The following is a 19615-nucleotide window of genomic DNA, read 5'->3' on the forward strand; positions in this document are numbered from 1 at the left end:
GGTAAGTTGCAGAAGTGCCTGGAATTAAACTCACATCAATCTGACTCTAAAACCTGTACATTTAACTACTAGGAGTATACACTCACCCAGGTAAGCTGTCAGCATCCTCCCAAAAATAAGAGTAGCAAAAAAAAAAAAAAAAGAGTAGCTGACAAAAGGCAATTCAGGCAAAGATAGTCTTACATGTCTTTATAAAAGGCAAAACTCCTAAACTGAGATCTGAACAGTTTCCAGCTTAATGGATAAAGAGCTGGCCCAATAGCCTCTTAGTAGTCCTCATGCTCCCCCAGATGCCATTCTAGAAGTTCAATCCACCTAGAAAACATCCCTCCCAGCCACCTAGCTTTCATTCACCAACCTACATCCACTCCAACTTAAGCCACAACAGTGTTGCTCTCTGGTTCTCCATAGTCTCCAAATGTTAAAAAAAAAAACACCTCCTTCCTAAGGTGCTCTTCAGATTATTTAAAGTTCTGCTATAATTCACCTGTGTTATCTGCAAGACCCAAATAACTGACATCAAAAACAATTTTTCAAACTAAATCCATGGTAAACTAGAGCTCTTCTGGAATACATGGTGTTTTATCTCACCTGGATAAAAGAAATCTGCATCTAATACTTTTGTATCCCAAAATACTTAGTTTAATAATTGGCACATAGTAGGTACTTGATATTTATTGATGGAAAAAAATCACTTTTGCAAATACAGACAGAAGAAGACTTTCATCATTTACTCAATCATCTCTTCATCTGCATTGCTGCTGAATAGCTAAGAGTTCTATGTTCATAGGCCAAAAAAATACACTCATACTACATAAAGTTAACAAGAACATATCACTCCCTAATAATGTCAGCAGAGGTTGCTGAACAAAGGATTCAAACCCACAGCATATTTTAGTCAAAGATTTTCTGTGTTAAGTGTTTCCACATTCCTGGTAGTGAGACTGAACTACTGGTCCATTGTCCTATGTAGTTGAGAGATTGACCAGGTTCCTAAAAACTCAACAGAAATGAGTAAGGCCTTTTCAAGAAGGAGATGAACAAACAAAGAGGCAAGAGTTCTGAGCAAATAAGTAATTTCAGCTTTTAGACCCATAGTGGCTGAAGGCACTTTAAGTAATATGGACACAGGAAGGATTAACAACAACAGAATCATCAGAGGTAATAATGTTTCTGATTACAATTAATGTAAAACAACAAGAACACTTAAGAAATGGTCAACAAAAATTCTAGTCACTATTTATAAAGTTGCTTTAAAATGTGCTTCCTTGGGGCAACTGGGTGGTTCAGTCGTTAAGCGTCTGCCTTAGGCTCAGGTCATGATCCTGGGGTCCTGGGATCGAGCCCTGCATCGGGCTACCTGCTTGGCAGGAAGCCTGCTTCTCTCTCTCCCACTCCCCCTGCTTGTGTTCCTGCTCTCACTCTCTCTCTCTCTCTCTGTCAAATAAATAAATAAAATCTTTAAAAATAAATAAAAAAATAAATAAAATGTGCTTACCACCCCACAGGTTTAATTCTTCTTAGCGTATATACATTCTTAAAATACAATCCTATTCTCGGGGCACGTGGGTGGCTCAGTCAGTTGGGCATCTGCCTTCAGCTCAGGTCACGATCCCAGCGTCTTGGGATGAAGTCCTGCATCAGGCTGCGTGCTCAGCAGGGAGCCTGCTTCTCCCTCTCCCTCTGCCTGTCTATCTGCCTACTTGTGATCTCTCTCTGTCAAATAAATAAATAAAATCTTTTTTTAAAAAAAAGATACAATCCTGTTCTCAAAGCCTTGTTACTTTAGCATTTTATAAAATCCTTTATGAGGGGCGCCTGGGTGGCTCAGTCGTTAAGCGTCTGCCTTCAGCTCAGGTCATGATCCCAGGGTCCTGGGATCCAGCCCCACATCGGGCTCCCTGCTCGGCGGGAAGCCTGCTTCTCCCTCTCCCACTTCCCCTGCTTGTGTTCCCTCTCTCCCTGTGTCTCTCTCTGTCAAATTAATAAATAAAATCTTTAAAAAATAAAAATAAAAAAATAAAATCCTTTACAAAATATGTCCAACATAGATATGATTATCTGTTTACAATTACTGTCATTACAAATACATTTGGACTTATTTCTACGACTCTACTACATGTTTTTGTTTACCACTTGTTTTCTTTTCTCCCTCCTATTAGTCGACAAAATTTTCCACTCTTCATAATCCCTTTTTTCCTCTGCTACTTAAAAATATATATTCTCATGGGCGCCTGGGTGGCTCAGTTGGTTAAGCGACTGCCTTCGGCTCAGGTCATGATCCTGGAGTCCCGGGATCGAGTCCCACATCGGGCTTCCTGCTCAGCAGGGAGTCTGCTTCTCCCTCTGACCCTCTTCCCTCTCGTGCTTTCTATCTCTCATTCTCTCTCTCTCAAATAAATAAATAAAATCTTTAAAAAATATATATATATATTCTCTGGTTTCTAACCTATACTACTTTCACATTTTTAACATGCACACTTGACCACAAATTTTTCTAACAAATTCTGTAGTTGTTTACTATCCTCCTCCCAGACAGATCAGTGACCTCAATGAGTCTTAACTCTTTACACACCCTCCCTCACCTCATTATTGTTGTCTAGAGAACTGCTTCTCAAAAGCTCTGTGGCCAAGGACCAGTTGCTTTTCCTTCAATCCATTGTGAACTGATACTTTTGTAAAATACAATAAAAAGGCACAATAATGTCAAACTGCTATAAAAGTTTTGAAACATTTACTCTCACTTTTTATACTTGGCTCACCACAGACTAGTGACAGACAGTTCTTAGACTACCTCTGGTCCACAAACTGTTCTTTGAATAACAATGGTCTAGTTTGTTTTTACCTTAAAACATAACTTATTACATATTAAGTTTTTGTTTGCATGTTAGTTTGCTGTCAGTAGTTAACTGCATTCACTAACGTTGTAACCACTTTTTTGTATTTTGCTGTAACTTGCTGTTACTTCCTACATCTTCCCTTTGGGATCACTTCTCTACCTCCACTATTCAGTAAAGATAAAGGGTCGGGCGCCTGGGTGGCTCAGTTGGTTAAGCGACTGCCTTCGGCTCAGGTCATGGTCCTGGAGTCCTGGGATCGAGTCCCGCGTCGGGCTCCCTGCTCGGCGGGGAGTCTGCTTCTCCCTCTGACCCTCTTCCCTCTCGTGCTCTCTCTCTCTCATTCTCTCTCTCTCTCAAATAATAAAATAAAAATAATAAAAAAAAAAGATAAAGGGTCTGTGGGCAGTAAATTCTCAATCTGTGTGTCTTTAAAATTGTTCCTCTTTCACCCTCGCTCTTGACTGAAGGTTTACTAGAAATAGAATGATACATTTAATAGTTAATAGCACTTGATTATTTCTCCTGGCATCAACTGTTACTGCTGCAAAGTCTGCTGTCAGTCTAATTTGTAGGTAATATTTCCTTTCTCTCTGCTCATTTTTAAGATTTCTCTTTTTATTTTTTTTAAGATTTCTCCTTTTAAAATTAACCTTAAAGATCTGCAGTTTCTCTAAGATGTCTTTTCTTCAGCCTCCCTCTGTAATTGGGAGATTCCTACCTTTCTCAGCTTTGTGTTCATTTTGCCCAGAGGAACACATCTTTCAACGACTAGGCTTCTGCTTCTGCCTACTTCTTCAAGTTTTTATTCCATTTCTGTTCCAGATAGGTTTATTTTCTTGCTTTTAGTTTGTTTTAGCAAAGTATGTCTCTTTAAATTTCTCTGATTTCACCGATCACTAGGGTTTTTTTTGTTTTGTTTTGGTTCTTTGGGTTTGGGGGGGTTAAACGAATCATTGCTTTTTGTTTGGTGCAGTGGAGGGTCTCAAAGTGTGCACTTACAAGGACATCTGGACTGGAAAAATTGCTTATGGCTTTCTTTAAAAAGGAAAACTAATGTTTTTTAAGGTTCAAACTATGTATCAGATGTTCATCTGAAAGCTGGTACAGGGGCAAGATAAGACTGGACTTATAAATTTGTAAAATTCACTAACTGAAGGACTATAGAATAAAATATACCACTTATTACAATAAAACATACTCAATAAAGTTTTATTGACCATCTGGTCTTGAATCCCATCTCTGCTACTTAGTAGCTCTGTAATCTGGAGAAAGTTACTTAACTTCTGTGTGCAGGCTTCCTCTTCTGTAAAAAGACAATTGTGAGGTTTAAATGAGGTAAACTATGAAAGGAATTAGAACAGTACCTGGCATTATTATTAGCTCACAGAACATTAGCTATCATCATCATCATCATCATCATTATTATTGTCAGGGAGAACATTCTGCACTCATGTTTCCACACAGGCAAAAGATGTTCCACTCCTTGAGCCCCACATCAGGGTCTCTGCTCAGCGGGGAGCCTGCTTCTCCCTCTCCTTCTGCCTGCCACTCCCCCTGCTTGTGCTCTATCTCTATCAAATAAATAAATAAAATCTTAAAAAAAAAAAAAAAGTCCCACTCCATTTCCCAGGTCCTAAAGAGAACATTTCCAGTTTCTCTGTGTCCTTCCAGGACAGGCAGAAGACTGACTGCTGAGCTTGGGAGAAGAAACAGACCATGATGGCCTCAGTTCTTTCCAGTTTCCCTCCCAGTCAGGAACAGCCTGCCTAGAGCACACATAAATTCTGCTTTTAGCTTGGAGGATTAGGATTTGTCCCTGTAAAAGGGCAAGATCCTGGTTTTGCTTGTTTTGTTGTTTTGGGGGGAAGGTTCAATTTGGGAGGAAGTATACAAGCTCTTTTACTTGTAGAATTTAAGCCACAATTGCCAATTAATTTTATTAGTAATAAAGCCAACATTTTGATCTCCATTTATCTATCACCTGTCTTATTTCTAAACTTGTTCCAAACGCATGGGGAGAAGAAAGGGGCATTAGTCATCGGCTATCCAAAACTTCAATTACTAATAGCATCTGACTATGCAATTCTTTGGGAGATTAAATAGAATAACAGATATAAAGCTCTTAAAAGTATTTGATACACAGTAACGTTCAATAAATATTCGCTTTAATATTATTACTATGTACCAGATATTGTGCTAGATAGTGTGCTAGTTACCAGTTGTAAGAGGAACTTAATCCCTCAACAGGGTCAGGATGGTTAACCCTATAAATGGGACACTGTAAAAAAAAAAAAAAACAGTAGCCATCCCATAATTCTCTCATTAAATCAAACATTTTTACTAAGCAAATACCATGTCTCAAGAACTGTGATAGGTACTGGGAATTCAAAATTACATATACAAATATGTCCTTAAAAAGCTTACAGATTAGGGCGCCTGGGTGGCTCAGTTGGTTAAGCGACTGCCTTCGGCTCAGGTCATGATCCCAGGGTCCTGGGATCGAGTCCCACATCAGGCTCCCCCTGCTCTGCGGGGAGCCTGCTTCTCCCTCTGCCTCTGCCTGCCACTCCCCCTGCTTGTGCTCTCTCTCTCTCTCTCTCTGTCAAGTAAATAAATAAAATCTTTAAAAAAAAAAAGCTTACAGATTAGAGGATCTATACAACAAAGGAAGAAAGAATTATAAAGTGGTATCTCTATGTCAAAGGTATACACATTTAATAAACTTTAGGAACTCAGAATATAAGGGTTCTGAGTTTAAAACAAATTTTAAAAAAAAGCTTATCAGAGCTTGAATCAAATTTGATGAAGTCACCTAGAATACCTTCCATTTTGCCAAACCCAATGGATCAATTTTCAATCCTCATGTTATCTGACCACTCCCGCCCCTTAAAAGCCAAAAACCCAAACAAAACAACTCTTTTTCTTTGGACTCTGAGATCCTATGAGACTCTACATTCTTTTCCTTATACATCCCTCATCACTCCTTCTTCTCAGTCAACTTTTCCAATGCCTCCACCTCTACTTGGCCCTTAAAAGTTGGAGGTCCTCAAGGCTTGGTTATTAAGACCCCTTTTTCCTCACTGTACAGTCTGCCCCTAGCCTGAACTCATCATTTCAGTGATTATGTGCCATTGGCCCCACATTTATATCTCTAACCGACTTCTCTCCTCTGAACTCCAATCTGCACATGGGTATCTTGAAGGCATCTCAAAGTCCATATGATCAAATATCAGCTCTCAGTCTGCCTCCACCAAACCTGCTGTCCCTTAGTTCTCCCACTGCCTGGAACATTTATCCATCCCATTACACTACCCAAGCCAGAAACCCAAAAGTCATCCTTTACACCTTTTTCCTTATACCCTAAATTTGAAGCATACCAGGTCCTAATGATTTTTACCTCCTAAAACTTTCCTAAATCCACCTTCTTTCTATTCTGCCATAACTTTGTTCCAAAGTATCAGCATCTCTTACCTAATATACTGCATGATCCTCCTTTCTGTCTTTCCACATATATTCTTACCTCCTCTACAATCAGTATTTACTACAGACAGAGTGAAATCAAAATACAAATCAAATTATATCTCTGCCATGCTAAAAATCCTTCAACACAATCCACTGCTCTTAGGATAAAATCCTTTAAAAGGTTCTATATGATGTGGTTCCATACCTTCCTGTCCAGTCTCATCAGGTATCACTCTTCCTCATCACTCTGACCTTCCTTTAGTCCCTAAAACCCACCACATGCTCTTCCACTTCATGGCCTTCGAACTTGCCAACCTCCTCTGCTAGAACATTCTTCCCATTCAGCCCACACTCCCTGCACTTGGTTCACTTCCACTCATCCTCTGGATTATAGCCTTAAAAGTCTAGTTCTCAAATAGAGAGTCCCTAAGAGTGCAGGTAAGGTCTTCACTACATGCTCTTATAGCATTACCACCACTTGTGTTTATATATATTCATCTGTTAGGTTACTTTACCAGTGCTTGTCTCTTCCACACACTCGTGCTGGAAAATATCCATCTGTTCACCAATGTACCTTTAGCACTTACAGAGAGGGCCCAATGGCTGACAAAGAGCAGGTACTCAATAATTAGCTGCTGAATGAATGGAGCATTTTAGCGATAGTATTTCACACAACCAAGAATTATGAAGCAATGTGTTCACTAAGAGCAAGTAATATAGAAAACTCACCTCATTTGGTTTGTGGCTAGTATTAAGTGGGATAAAGAACATGAATCACCTGGCATAGTAACATAGATAGTAGGTACTTGGTAAATATGAATTCTCTTCCCTTTCCTTTCTCTAATCGCCTGTAGATACAGAGATAGCACTGACTATAATATCACTTGACTCACAGTTTCTTAAATTTACTCCAAGTATAAAAGGTATCTGAAACATTTAATCAAATTGTATTGTACTTAATCAAAATTCACCATTCTGTTTTGACTCTCCAAAGAATTACATAGAATAAGAGCAAAAAGCCAGATTTCCTCTTAAAAAAATAATCTGGATTTAGAAAAGATGAATCAGGGTGGCTACAAAACAAGTTTTCACTTTAAAAAGCATTCACCTTAAGCCACACTAAATAAATGTACAATGATACTTAAAACAAGATTCTATTTACACAGAGCTTTGTACACTATATGTCAAGGCACAGCTGCACTAAACAAAACTCACAGCATTAGAAAAATCCTCTTACCTTATGTTCAAATGGAGCACCATAGTAGCCATCATTCAGCCCAAAAATTATTTCATTTTGGTTGCGGGCATGAATCTAAGAGAGAAGAAAAACACGCTATCAGTTCTCATTCCAATTAAGTTTTGTTATGATTAAGGCACGACAGTTACCACAGGATCTACTTCAATGCTGAGAAACAGGCTGACTAATCTAACAAGCCAGCAGAAACCATATAATTTATCCTAAGACCAGGTAATCAATTCAGTGCTTCCTGCTTTAGTCAAAGGGCTCACAAAATCATCACACAAGAGAACAAGCATGATCATTCACTTTCATTTTCCACAAACACTTCTTGAGATTGCTATGGAAAGACTATTTCTGAAATACAAGGGATCCAGAGACATACTATACATTCTCTGATCTCAAAGAAAACACAATCCAATTAGTCTATAAGAGTGCTTTAAAAACTATAAAGTCCCAGAAAAAAACACAAAAGATTAATATTATTTTCTATTTTCAAGAAGACAGTTTAGGGGCACCTGGGTGGCTCAGTCATTAAGCGTCTGCCTTCCGCCTATGTCTCTCTCTGTCAAATAAATAAATAAAATCTTTAAAAAAAAAAGACTGTTTAAAGATAATAATATCTAATTTGCAACATCACTCTGGACTCTAGTTTCCTCAAGTAAAAATGAATGAATCAGATTATGCTCTGTTTTATCATACTTCCGTGCCTACCCCCATCTCCTCTGGCTAAATCTAACATATCATTCAAATTTCACTCAAGATTATCAATTAATTTAACCTAACTGACATCTGGATTCAACGACAACAGAATACACATCACTTGTACGGGAAACATTCACCATAGAAGAGATTTTATATTCTAGGCCATAAAATAAACCTCAAAAAAAGCTGAAAAGATTGAAATCATACAAACTATTTTCTCTTAACTCAACAGAATTCAAGTAGAAAACAACAAAAAAAGGATATCTGGAAAATCCACAAATGTTTGAAAATTAAACACTACACCTCTAAATAACCAATGGATCAAGAAGAAATAAAAGGGAAATTAGAAAATATTCTGAATTGAATGAAAATGAAAATGTAACATCGAAGTTTATGAGTCATGGGGTGCCTGGGTGGCTCAGTCGTTAAGTGTCTGCGTTCAGCTCAGGTCATGATCTCAGGGTCCTGGGATCGAGCCCCGCATCAGGCTCTCTGCTTGGCAGGAAGCCTGCTTCTCCCTCTCCCACTCCCCCTGCTTGTGTTCCCTCTCTCACTGTGTCTCTCTCTGTCAAATAAATAAATAAAATATTAAAAAAAAAAAGTTTGTGAGTCACAGTTAAAGCAAGGCTTAGGGGAAAATTTACTAGATGCTTACTCTAGAAAAGAGAAGTCTCAAAACAGTAATGCAAAAATCCTACCTTAAGAAACTAGTAAAGAAGAGCAAAGTAAACCCAAAGCAAGCAAAAGAAAGAAAATTAAAGGATAAAATCAGAAATCAATGAAACTGAAAACAATAACAATAATCAATGAAACCAAACACTAGTTATTTGAAAACCTAAGAAAACAGATAAATCTCTAAGCAGAGTGATCAAGAGAAGAGAGGAGACAGAAATTACAGATAGCAAGAATGAAAGAGGAAAGGATCATTATATAGCCTATATACATTACAAGGATATAGTAATATTGTGGAAATCTTTATACTAACAAACTTGAAATCTTAGGTGAAACCGATAAATTCTTTGGAAGACAAACTATCAAAGCATAAGAAGACATAGATATGCTAAATAGCCCCACATCTAATAAAGTAACAGAAGTCATACTTTTAAACTTTCCCACAGGGAAATCTTAACACCCAGATGAGTTCACTGAAGAATTCTGTCAAATATTTGCTGAATAAGTAATACCAATTTTACACAAATTCCTCCAGAAAACAGAAGAGTAAAGGCATCCCAATCCATTTTACAAGACCAGCATTACTCTCATACTAAACCAGACAAGGACAATGCAAGAAAAGTACAGACCAATATCCCCCAAGGACATAGATGAAAAAAGCCTTAACAAAATATTAACAAATGTAATCCATAATGAAAGAAAATTTACTTTCCTTTCATAAAGTGTCTACAAAATTTACAGCTAATATTATACTTAATAATTAAAGACTGAATACTTTTACACAACATCAGTAACAAAACAAGGATGCCCACTCTACTCACTTCTATTCAATACTGTACTGAGGTCTTACCAATGAAATGATAAGAAAAGAGAAAAACACATATTCATTAGGAAGGAAGAAATTAGACCAGGTGTTCACAGGCATGATTTCCTACATAGCAATCTACAAAAGGAATCTACCAAAAAAAACTATTAGATCTAATAAATGAGTTTAGCAAGGTCACAGAATACATGCTCAATACAGAAATGTTTCTATATACTAGCAACAATTGGAAATAGGAATATTTTTTAAATGAATAGCATTTAAACTACCATAAAAAACATGGAATCCACAAGTACAAATCTAACAAAATATGTGTAAGAGCTGTATACTTAAAACTACAAAACGATGAGTGAAATCAAAGATTTTCACAAATGGAGAGATATGCCATGTCCATAGATTGAAATACCCAATACTATTAAGATGTCAATTCTCCCAAAATTTTCTCAGATTTTTGTAGAATTGACAAATTAATTCTAAAGTGTATACGTAAAGGCAAAAGATCTAAAATAGCCAGAACAATTCTGAAAAAAGATCAAAGTTGGAGGATTCAGATTACTTCAATTCATGATGTATAAAACTACGGCATTCAAGATAATGTGGTATGGGAATAAAGACAGACATGCAGAACAATGAAATAGAACAGCGTCCAGAAACAGACCCAGGCAAATTATTTTAAACCACTGATTTTCAACAAAGATAACAAGGTAATTCATAGCTCTTACAACACAGTACAGGAACAAATGTTCATCCATCTGCAAAACAATGAAACTTACACCTTAAATAAAAGTTAATCCAAAATGATCATAGACATAAACATAAAACCTAATACTACAAAGCTTCTAGAGGAGAAACCCCACAGGAGAAAATCTCTGTGATCTTGGATTAGGCAAATATGTCTTAGATAAGACACAAAAAGTATGAAACATAAAAGCAAAAACCGATATAGTGGAATTTAACACTTATAAATTTCTGTTGTTTAAATGACACTTAAAGAAATGAAAGGAGGGCGCCTGGGTGGCTCAGTCGGTTAAGCGTCTGCCTTCGGCTCGGGTCATGATCCCGGGGTTCTGGGATCGAGTCCCGCATCGGGCTCCCTGCTCTGTGGGGAGCCTGCTTCTTCCTCTCCTCCCCACTTGTGCTCTCTCACTATCTCTGTCTCTCTCTCTCAAATAAATAAAATCGAAAAAAAAAAAAATTAAAAAAAAAAAAAAAAAAAAAAAAATGAAAGGACAAGGGGCGCCTGGGTGGCTCAGTGGGTTAAGCGTCTCCCTTTAGCTCAGGTCATGATCCCAGGGTCCTCGGATTGAGTCCTGCAGTAGGCTCCCTGCTCAGCAGGGAGCCTGCTTCTCCCTCTCCCTTTGCCTGCCACTCCGCCTGTTTGTGCTCTCTCTCTCTCTCTCTGTGTCAAATAAATAAATAAAACATTAAAAAAAAAAAAGGGACAAGCCACAGACTGGCAGAAAATATTCAGAAAATACTATCTTATAAAGAACTGACTCATATCCAGAATACAGACAGAAATTTTACAAGTCAATGATGAGAATTCAAACAGCCAAATAAAAATTGGGCAAAATCTCTGAATAAACCTTTCACCCAAAAAGGGGCAAGAGAGAGAATGATGACAAATAAACATTTTTTATTGTTCAACATGACTTCATCACTAGATAAATTCAAATAAAATCACAAGATTCTGTATACCCATAATGAAGCCACAGAAAGAGAAATTAACAAAACCATCCCGGGGCACTTGGGTGGCTCAGTTGGTTAAGCATCTGCCTTTGGCTCAGGTCATGATCCTGAGGTCCTAGGATCGAGCCCAGCATCAGCAGTCTGCTTGTCCCTCTTCCTCTGCCACTCCCCCCGCTTGTTCTCTCTATCAAATAAATAAAATCTTTTTTAAAAAAATAAGTAGAAAAAAGAAAACAATCCCATTCACAATTACACCCAAAATAATAAGATACCTAGGAATAAATCTAACCAAAAGGATGAAAGACCTGTACTCTAAAAACTATAAAACACTGATGATGAAAGAAATTGAAGACAACACAAAGAAATGGAAAGACATTCCAAATTCCATACTCATGGATTGGAAGAACAATATTGTTAAAATTGTCTATACTACTCAAAGCAATCTACATATTTAATGCAATCCCTGTCAAAATACCAATAGCATTTTCCATAGAAATAGAACAAGCAATCCTAAAATTTGTATGGAACCACAAAAGACCCTGAATCTCTAAAGCAATCTTGAAAAAGAAAAGCAAATCTGGAGGCATCACAATACCAGACTTCAAGTTGTATTACAAAGCTGCAGTAATCAAAACAGTATGGTATTGGCACAAAAACACATAGATCAATGGAACAGAATAGAGTATCTAGAAATAAACCCACAATTATATGGTCAATTAATCTTCGACAAAGCAGGAAAGAATATCCAATGGGAAAAAGACAGTCTCTTCAACAAATGGTGCTGGGAAAACTAGACAGCCACGGGCGAAAGAATGAAACTGGACCACTTTCTTACACAATAAACAAAAATAAATTCAAAAGGGATTAAAGACCTAAATGTGAGGCCTGAAACCATAAAAATCCTAGAAAAGAGCACAGGCAGTAATTTCTCTGACTTTGGCAACACCAACTTTTTTTTAGCTAGGTCCCCTGAGACAAGGGAAACAAAAGCAAAAATAAACTATTGGGACTATATCAAAATAAAAAGCTTCTGCACAGCAAAGAAACAATCAACAAAACTAAAAGGCAACCTACTGAATAAGAGAAGATATTTGCAAATGACACATCAAATAAAGGGTTAGTATCCGAAATATATAAAGAACTCAACACCCAAAAAGCAAATAATCCAATTAAAAAAATGGGCAGAAGACATGAACAGACTTTTCTCCAAAGACGACATACAGATGGCCAACAGACACATGAAAAAATGCTCATCATCACTTACCATCAGAGAAATGCAAATCAAAACTACAATGAGATATCACAACTGTCAGAATGGATAAAATCAAGAACATAAGAAACAACAGGTGTCGGTAAGGATGTGGAGAGAAAGGCAGCGACTGTGGAAAACAGTATGGAGTTACCTCAAAAAGTTAAAAACAGAACTACCCTATGATCCAGCAATTGCATTATTAAGTATTTATCCAAATAATACAAAAACACTAATTCAAAGGGATACATGCACCCCTATGTTTAGAGTAGCTTTATTTAGAATAGTCAAGATAGGGAAGCAGCTGAAGTGTCCATCAATTGATGAATGGATAAAGAAGATGTGGTGTACACACACACACACACACACACACACACACACAGACACACACAAACTGTGAATATCACTCAACCATAAAAAAGAATGAATTCTTGCCACTTGCAATGATATGGATGGAGCTCGAGAGTATAATGCTAAGTGAAATAAATCAACCAGAAAAAGATAAATACCATATGATTTCACTCACATGTAGAATTTAAGAAATGAAACAAATGAGCAAAGGGGGGAAAAAGAGACACAAACCAAGAAACACTCAGCTAGAGAGCAAAAATTGGTGGTTACCAAAGGGGAGGTAGGTGATAGGGATTAAGGAAGGCACTTTTCGTGATCAACACTGGGTAATTAAAATTAAAACTTAAAAAAAAAAAAATCACAAGATACCATTTAAAATCCATCATAATGGCTAAAACCCACTACAATGGAAAACAACTTGGCAGCTTCTTATAAATTTCAACATACACTTACCACTAGACCCAGCAATTCCATTCCTATGTATTTACTCAAGAGAAATGACAACATATGTCAACCTAAAGACCTATATTTAAATATTCACAGCAGCATTATTCATTGTGGTGGTTACTAGACTATACATTTGTCAAACCCACTGAACTGCATACCTTATAAGGGTGAATTTCATTGTATATACATTATACCCCAACAAACCTGACCTGTAAAAAAAGTTTCATTCAAAAGTCAGCCCTCCTTGACTCTACCCCAACTTGTCTAAATACCTCTTCCATATACTCCTCCAAATTATATTACAAAGCTATAACAATCAAAACAGTATGGTACCATGCAGGTCTATGCAGGTATTCACCAATCATCAGTTTACCAAGTCTAAGGATCTTGTCTTATCCGTCTCTGGAACCTTAACAGTAAGAGTAATATCTGGTAGAAAGCAGATGATCAGTCAATGAACCTAAGTAATTCTGGCTATTCTCCTGATACATCTTAGTCTTGCTTTCCTCTGAAAATTTGTAATTTTAAGTTTTTAATTGGCTTAAAAAACATGTTTTCTCTTGCTCTTGTTCTCCGTTATACCCACATAACCAGCTTTGTAAGAAGACACCCAAAAACTGACTCTCTGAAATTAGAGCAGGTTCAACATAAACACAGTTGGGTATTTCAAGAAGATCACTACCTAAGGAATATGTGAGTTGAAAAGCATGAAGTCCATCTTCTTTGGCCAAAAACTCCCCTACCAAATTATAGCCATACAACTCTAATGTTAAGAAGCATCATCCTCCATGAAATGTAAGTACTTTCAGAAGATAAGTGCTCAATACCACAGTCTATCCACAGAGAGCCAACTATGGTATGTGGGAAGACAGAAAAAGTATGCACCTCAGTGCAGGGCTCTGGCTGGCCAGCCAAAAGGCAACAAGTATCTCATACTGAAAGAGAGGAGAAAGGCCCTAAGCCAAAAGTCATTATTTTATAAATTTTTGCTGAGATCAGTCGTAAAACAGAAGGAAAAATATAAAAACAAAAAAAGCTTAAGAATCTACAGCAGTTAGAATTCAGTTATGGAAAATATCTTACATGCATTGTTCTGATCTACTATAGGAAGACACAAAATAAAGTATATGGTAAGCAAAATGAGGGCAGAGGGGTTTTTTTAATCTGAAAAAAAAATATGTAGAATTAAACTGTTTCTTTAAAAGAAATAAAGCAGGGGCACCTGGGTGGCTCAGTTGGTTAAGCAACCAACTTTTGATTTCAGCTCAGGTCATTTTCTCATGGTCCTTAGATCGAGCCCTATGTCAGGCTCTGCACTGGGTATGGAGCCTACTTAAGATTCTCTCTCTCTCTCTTTCTCTCTCTCCCTCTCCCCCTCTGCCCCCTCAACCCCCACCCCCATTCACGTGCATGCTCTCTAAATAAATAAATAAATAAATAAATTTTGGAGTTACCTTTAACAGTATCCCACAGGTATCACAAAAAGACACAGCATTTATTCCAAGGTAGGTTACCAAGGACTACAAGTGTATATCAGTGTGGTACAGCACAAAGAATGAATCTGTAAGTCAGCCAGGCCTAGATTTAAATATTAGCTCTACCTAGCAGTGTAATCTTGAGTAATTAAACTCTCTGTGGTTCAATTTTCCCATCTGGAAAATAAGGACACTAATACCAACCTTCACAAGCCTGCTATAAATATTAAGTATAATAACCTATGTCTGGGGATGGTAAATAGGTTTCATATCATCAGCAATTCTGATATATTACTAGCTGCATCCCAGAACACTGTGTCCAAAGGGATTATGGAGCTACTTCTCAGCTTACAAAGAGTGCTATGATCCAATAGCTACCTCACTCATAGGGACTTGTTAGTAGCATGCAAGTCAGGCACTTGTCAGCCCTGTGCTCAATGAACAGTAGTAGCTCTCCAAAAAAAAAATAATAATAAAAATAATAAATAAATAATAAATAAACAGCAGTTCTCTTTCTTCCCGAAATAATGCAACTCTACTGGTCATAAGAGAAGTTTTTAATAGTATGTTCCATATTTGCAACCTAATTTTTAGAACCAATAAAACAGAAGATCGCTTCTTGGTCTTTTGGCTAATATCAAGTGCAATAAAATAGAAGCAGCAGAATGCTATGGGAAAGCATATTCTTTCCTACAAAAAAAAAAAAATTCCTCTTAAATTAACAGCTTAGGGTGCTTCTTTTTAAGTTTCTTCAGTTAAAAATTATTTTTAAACTTGGCAATGACTCAAAATTTCTATAATTGGGCACCTGGGTGGCTCAGTTGGTTAAGCGACTACCTTCAGCTCAGGTCATGAACCTGGAGTCCCAGGATCGAGTTCCACATCGGGCTCCCTGCTCAGCAGGGAGTCTGCTTCTCCTTCTGACCCTCTTCCCTCTCGTGCTATCTCTCATTCTCTCTCTCTCAAATAAATAATTAAAATCTTTTAAAAAATGTAAAAAAAATAAATAAAAAATAAAGGATATTTTAAAAAAATTTTCTATAATTAAGTAAACAATCATAAAGGTTCTCTATAATAGGAAATGTAGAATCTAAAGAATATACAAAAAGGTTAGGTAGGTTTAGAGAAGACAAATACTCAAAACTACAGTCTAAAAGTTACCTGCTGACCCAAGTATTTCAGCCCATCCAAACAGACTTTCCATTCAATCAAAAGCTGGTAGATGTTCTCCTTTCCACCCCATATCTTCACCACAAAACAAGACACAGATGTATCAAGACGGTCTGGCATTATTCCAAAATCAAGACTCCGCCACGTTGGATTCTGTTGATGGAAAGGAAAGCATGAAGACTCTAATTTGTTTACAATTATTTCAATTAGATTATAAATCATTTTGTTTTTGAAAACCAAAACACCTCAAAAATATATCAAATTGCAGACTTAAATAAACCAGGAAGACATCTAATTAACACAATGGGGATGATAATGGTATAAGCATACCTCAAAGATAATTGCAGTTTGGTCCCAGACCACCACAATAAAGCAAGTACCAAACTAAAGCAAGTCAAATGAATCTTTTGGTTTCTCAGTGCATTTATGTTTACACTATACCACAGTCTATTAAGTGTATAACAGCATCATGTCTAAAAAAAAAAAAACCAATGTACATACCTTAATTAAAAAGTACTTTATTGCTTAAAAATGTAACCATCATCTGAGCTTTCAGCGAGTCACAATCTTTGTGCTGGTGGAGGGTCTTGCCTCAGTGTTGATGGCTGCTGACTCATCAGGGTGGTGGTTGCTGAAGGCTAGGGCGGATGTGGCAATTTCTTAAAATAAGACAACAATGGAGTTTCCTGCATTGATTGATTGACTCTTCCTTTCACGAATGATTTCTCTGTAGCATGTGATACTGTTTGATAGCATTTTACCCATAGCAAAACCTCTTTCAAAATTACAATCAATCCTCTCAAACCTACCACTGCTTTATCAACCAAGTTTATGTAATTTCTAAATCCTTTTTTGTCATTTCAACCATCTTCACAAAATCTTCATCAGGAGTAGATTCCTTCTCAAGAAACCACTTTCATTGCACTTCCATGAGAAGTAACTGCTCATCTGTTCAAGTTTTATCATGAGATTGCGGCAATTCAGTCACATGTTCAGACTCCACCTCTCATTCAAGTTCTCTTGCTATTTTCACATCTGCAGTCACTCCCTCCACTCTTGAACGCCTCACAGTCATTTATTTGGGTTGGAATCACCTTCTTCCAAATTCCTGTTAATACTGATATTTTGACCTCTTCCCATGAATCACAAATGTTCTTTAATGGCATCTAGAATGGTGAATCCTTCCTGGAAGGTTTTCAATTGACTTTGCCCAGATTCAGCAGAGGAATCACTACCTACAGCAGCTATAGCCTTACAAAATGTATTTCTTAAATAGTAAGACTAAAAAGTTGAAATGACTCCTTGATCCATATGGGCTACAAAATGGATGTTGTGTCAGCAAGCACAAAAACAATGTTAATTTCACTGTACATCTCTATCAGAACTGGGTGACCAGGTGCATTATCAATGAGGAGTAACATCTTGAAAGGAATCTTTTTCTGAGCAGATCTCAACAGTGGGCTTAAAAGATTCATGAAATCATGTTGTAAACAGATGTGCTGCCATTCAGGCTTTCTTGCTCCATTTATAGAGCACAGGCAGAGTAGATTTAGCACAACTTTTAAGGGCCCTAAGATTTTCAAAATGGTAAATGACATTGGCTTCAACTTAATCACCAGCAGCATAGCCTCTAACAAGAGAGTCAGCCTGTCCTTTTGAAGCTTTGAAGCCAGGCATTGACTTCTCTAGCTGTGAAAGTCCTAGAAGGCACCTTTTTCCAATAAGAAGGCTGTTTCATGTACGTCGAAAATCTGTTGTTTAGTGTAGCCACCTTATTAATTATCTTTACCAGGTCTTCTGGATAACTTGCTGCAGATTCTGTATCAGCACTTGCTGTTTCACCTTGCACTTAAACCTCATAAACATGGCTTCTTTCCTTAAACCTCATGAACCAACCTCTGCTAGCTTCAACTTTTCTTCTGCAGCTTCCTCATGCCACCCAGCCTTCATGTAATCAAAGAGAGTTAGGGTCTTGCTCTGGATCAGGCTTTGGTTTAAGGGAATGTTGTAGCTGGTTTGATCTTTTATCCAAACCTCTCAAACTTCCTCCACATCAGCAATAAGACTGTTTCGTTTTCTTATCATTGTGTGTTCACTGGAGTAGTACTTTTAATATCCTTCAAGCACTTTTCCTTTAACATTCACAACTTGGCTAACTGTTTGGTGCAAGAGGCCTAGCTTTCAGTATATCTTGGCTTTCAACATGCTCTCCTCACTAAGCTTATTCATTTCTAGCTTGTGATTTAAAGAGGCATGTGACTCTTTCACTTGAACTTTTAAGAGGCCACTGTCGGGCTATTAACTGGCCTAATTTCAATATTGTTGTATCTCAAGGGAATAGGGAGCGGCCTGAAGAGAGGGAGAGAGGTGGGGGAATGGCTGGTCTGTGGAACAGTCAGAACACACACAACATTTATCAATTAAGTTCACTGTCTTCATGGGTGCAATGCCTGGTGCCCCAGAACAATTGTGACAGCAATGTCACAGATCACCATAACAAGTATAATCACAATGGGACACCTGAGTGACTCAGTTGGTTAAGCATCTGCCTTCCACTCAGGTCATAATCCCAGAGTCCTGGGATGGAATCCCCCATCAGGCTCCTTGCTCAGCAGGGAGCTTGCTTCTCCCTCTCCCTCTGCCCCTCCCTGCTTGTGCTCTCTCTCTCTCTCTGACAAATAAATAAAATCTTAAAAAAAAACAAGTATGATCATAATGAAAATTTTGAAATATTGCGAAAATCACTAAAACATGACACAGAGACAGGAAGTGAGCAAATGTATTTGGAAAAATGGCACCAATAGAATTTCTCAAAGTCGGGTTGCCATAAACATTCAATTTGTAAGAACATTATCTGCAAAGCGCAATAAAGTAAGTGCAGTAAAATGAGGTATACCTGTAAAGAATACACGCACACCCAATAACCATTTGCTGCGTGAAGAAACCAAGAAGAGGAGGAACATCAGCCCAGAGGCTAGTGCAGTGGTGCCTGCGGGAGACGGTCTGGGAGGCGGAGAACGGAGATGGGACACGTAAGGGGGAGGTGTTTCCGAACTAGATGTGATAGGAGTTGCTGATGGGTGAAGGTGAGGGCCAGCTAAGGGAGGAATCTAGAATGTCTCCTGGGTCTCTGCCTCAAACAACTAACTGGGCAGATGATGTGCTGTTTTCTGTGCAGGGCAAGCCTGGCAGAGGCAAAGCGGTGTGGTGTGGGGGCAGGGGTGGGCAAGAGAACCGGGAGTCCCCACTCCAACGGGCCAGTGGTGAGATGCCTTTGGGACATGTGAGTGCAGATGTCAGGTGGCAGTCTGGAGCCCAGAGGAGAGGTGAAGGTGGAAGGAGCAACCGTGTCGCGAGCCAGGTCAGCCAGGGAGAGGGTGAATGAAGGGAGCAGAGGACCAGGAACCACATGGGTCCCCAACGGTCTTCAAACTAAACAAAACCCAAACAAAACCAACCAACCAAACAAGGTCATGTTCGTGTGGTGAGCTGGAG

General features: G+C 38.0%; 1 protein-coding gene across 2 annotated transcripts in view; it reads right to left on the bottom strand.

Moving 5' to 3' along the window:
• The window catches only part of UVRAG (UV radiation resistance associated), a 329246-nt gene that overhangs the window by 248620 nt on the left and 61011 nt on the right, over positions 1–19615 (bottom strand). For both annotated transcript variants that reach the window (XM_027579444.1, XM_027579443.1), the window contains 2 exons: positions 16112–16273; positions 7540–7614 (listed from right to left, as the gene is read on the bottom strand). In XM_027579444.1, coding sequence (XP_027435245.1) covers positions 7540–7614; positions 16112–16273 — 237 coding nt within the window. The remainder of the gene's footprint in view (positions 1–7539; positions 7615–16111; positions 16274–19615) is intronic.

The sequence above is a fragment of the Zalophus californianus genome, chromosome 11, assembly GCF_009762305.2.
Source record: "Zalophus californianus isolate mZalCal1 chromosome 11, mZalCal1.pri.v2, whole genome shotgun sequence".
Classification (NCBI taxonomy): Eukaryota; Metazoa; Chordata; class Mammalia; order Carnivora; family Otariidae; genus Zalophus; species Zalophus californianus.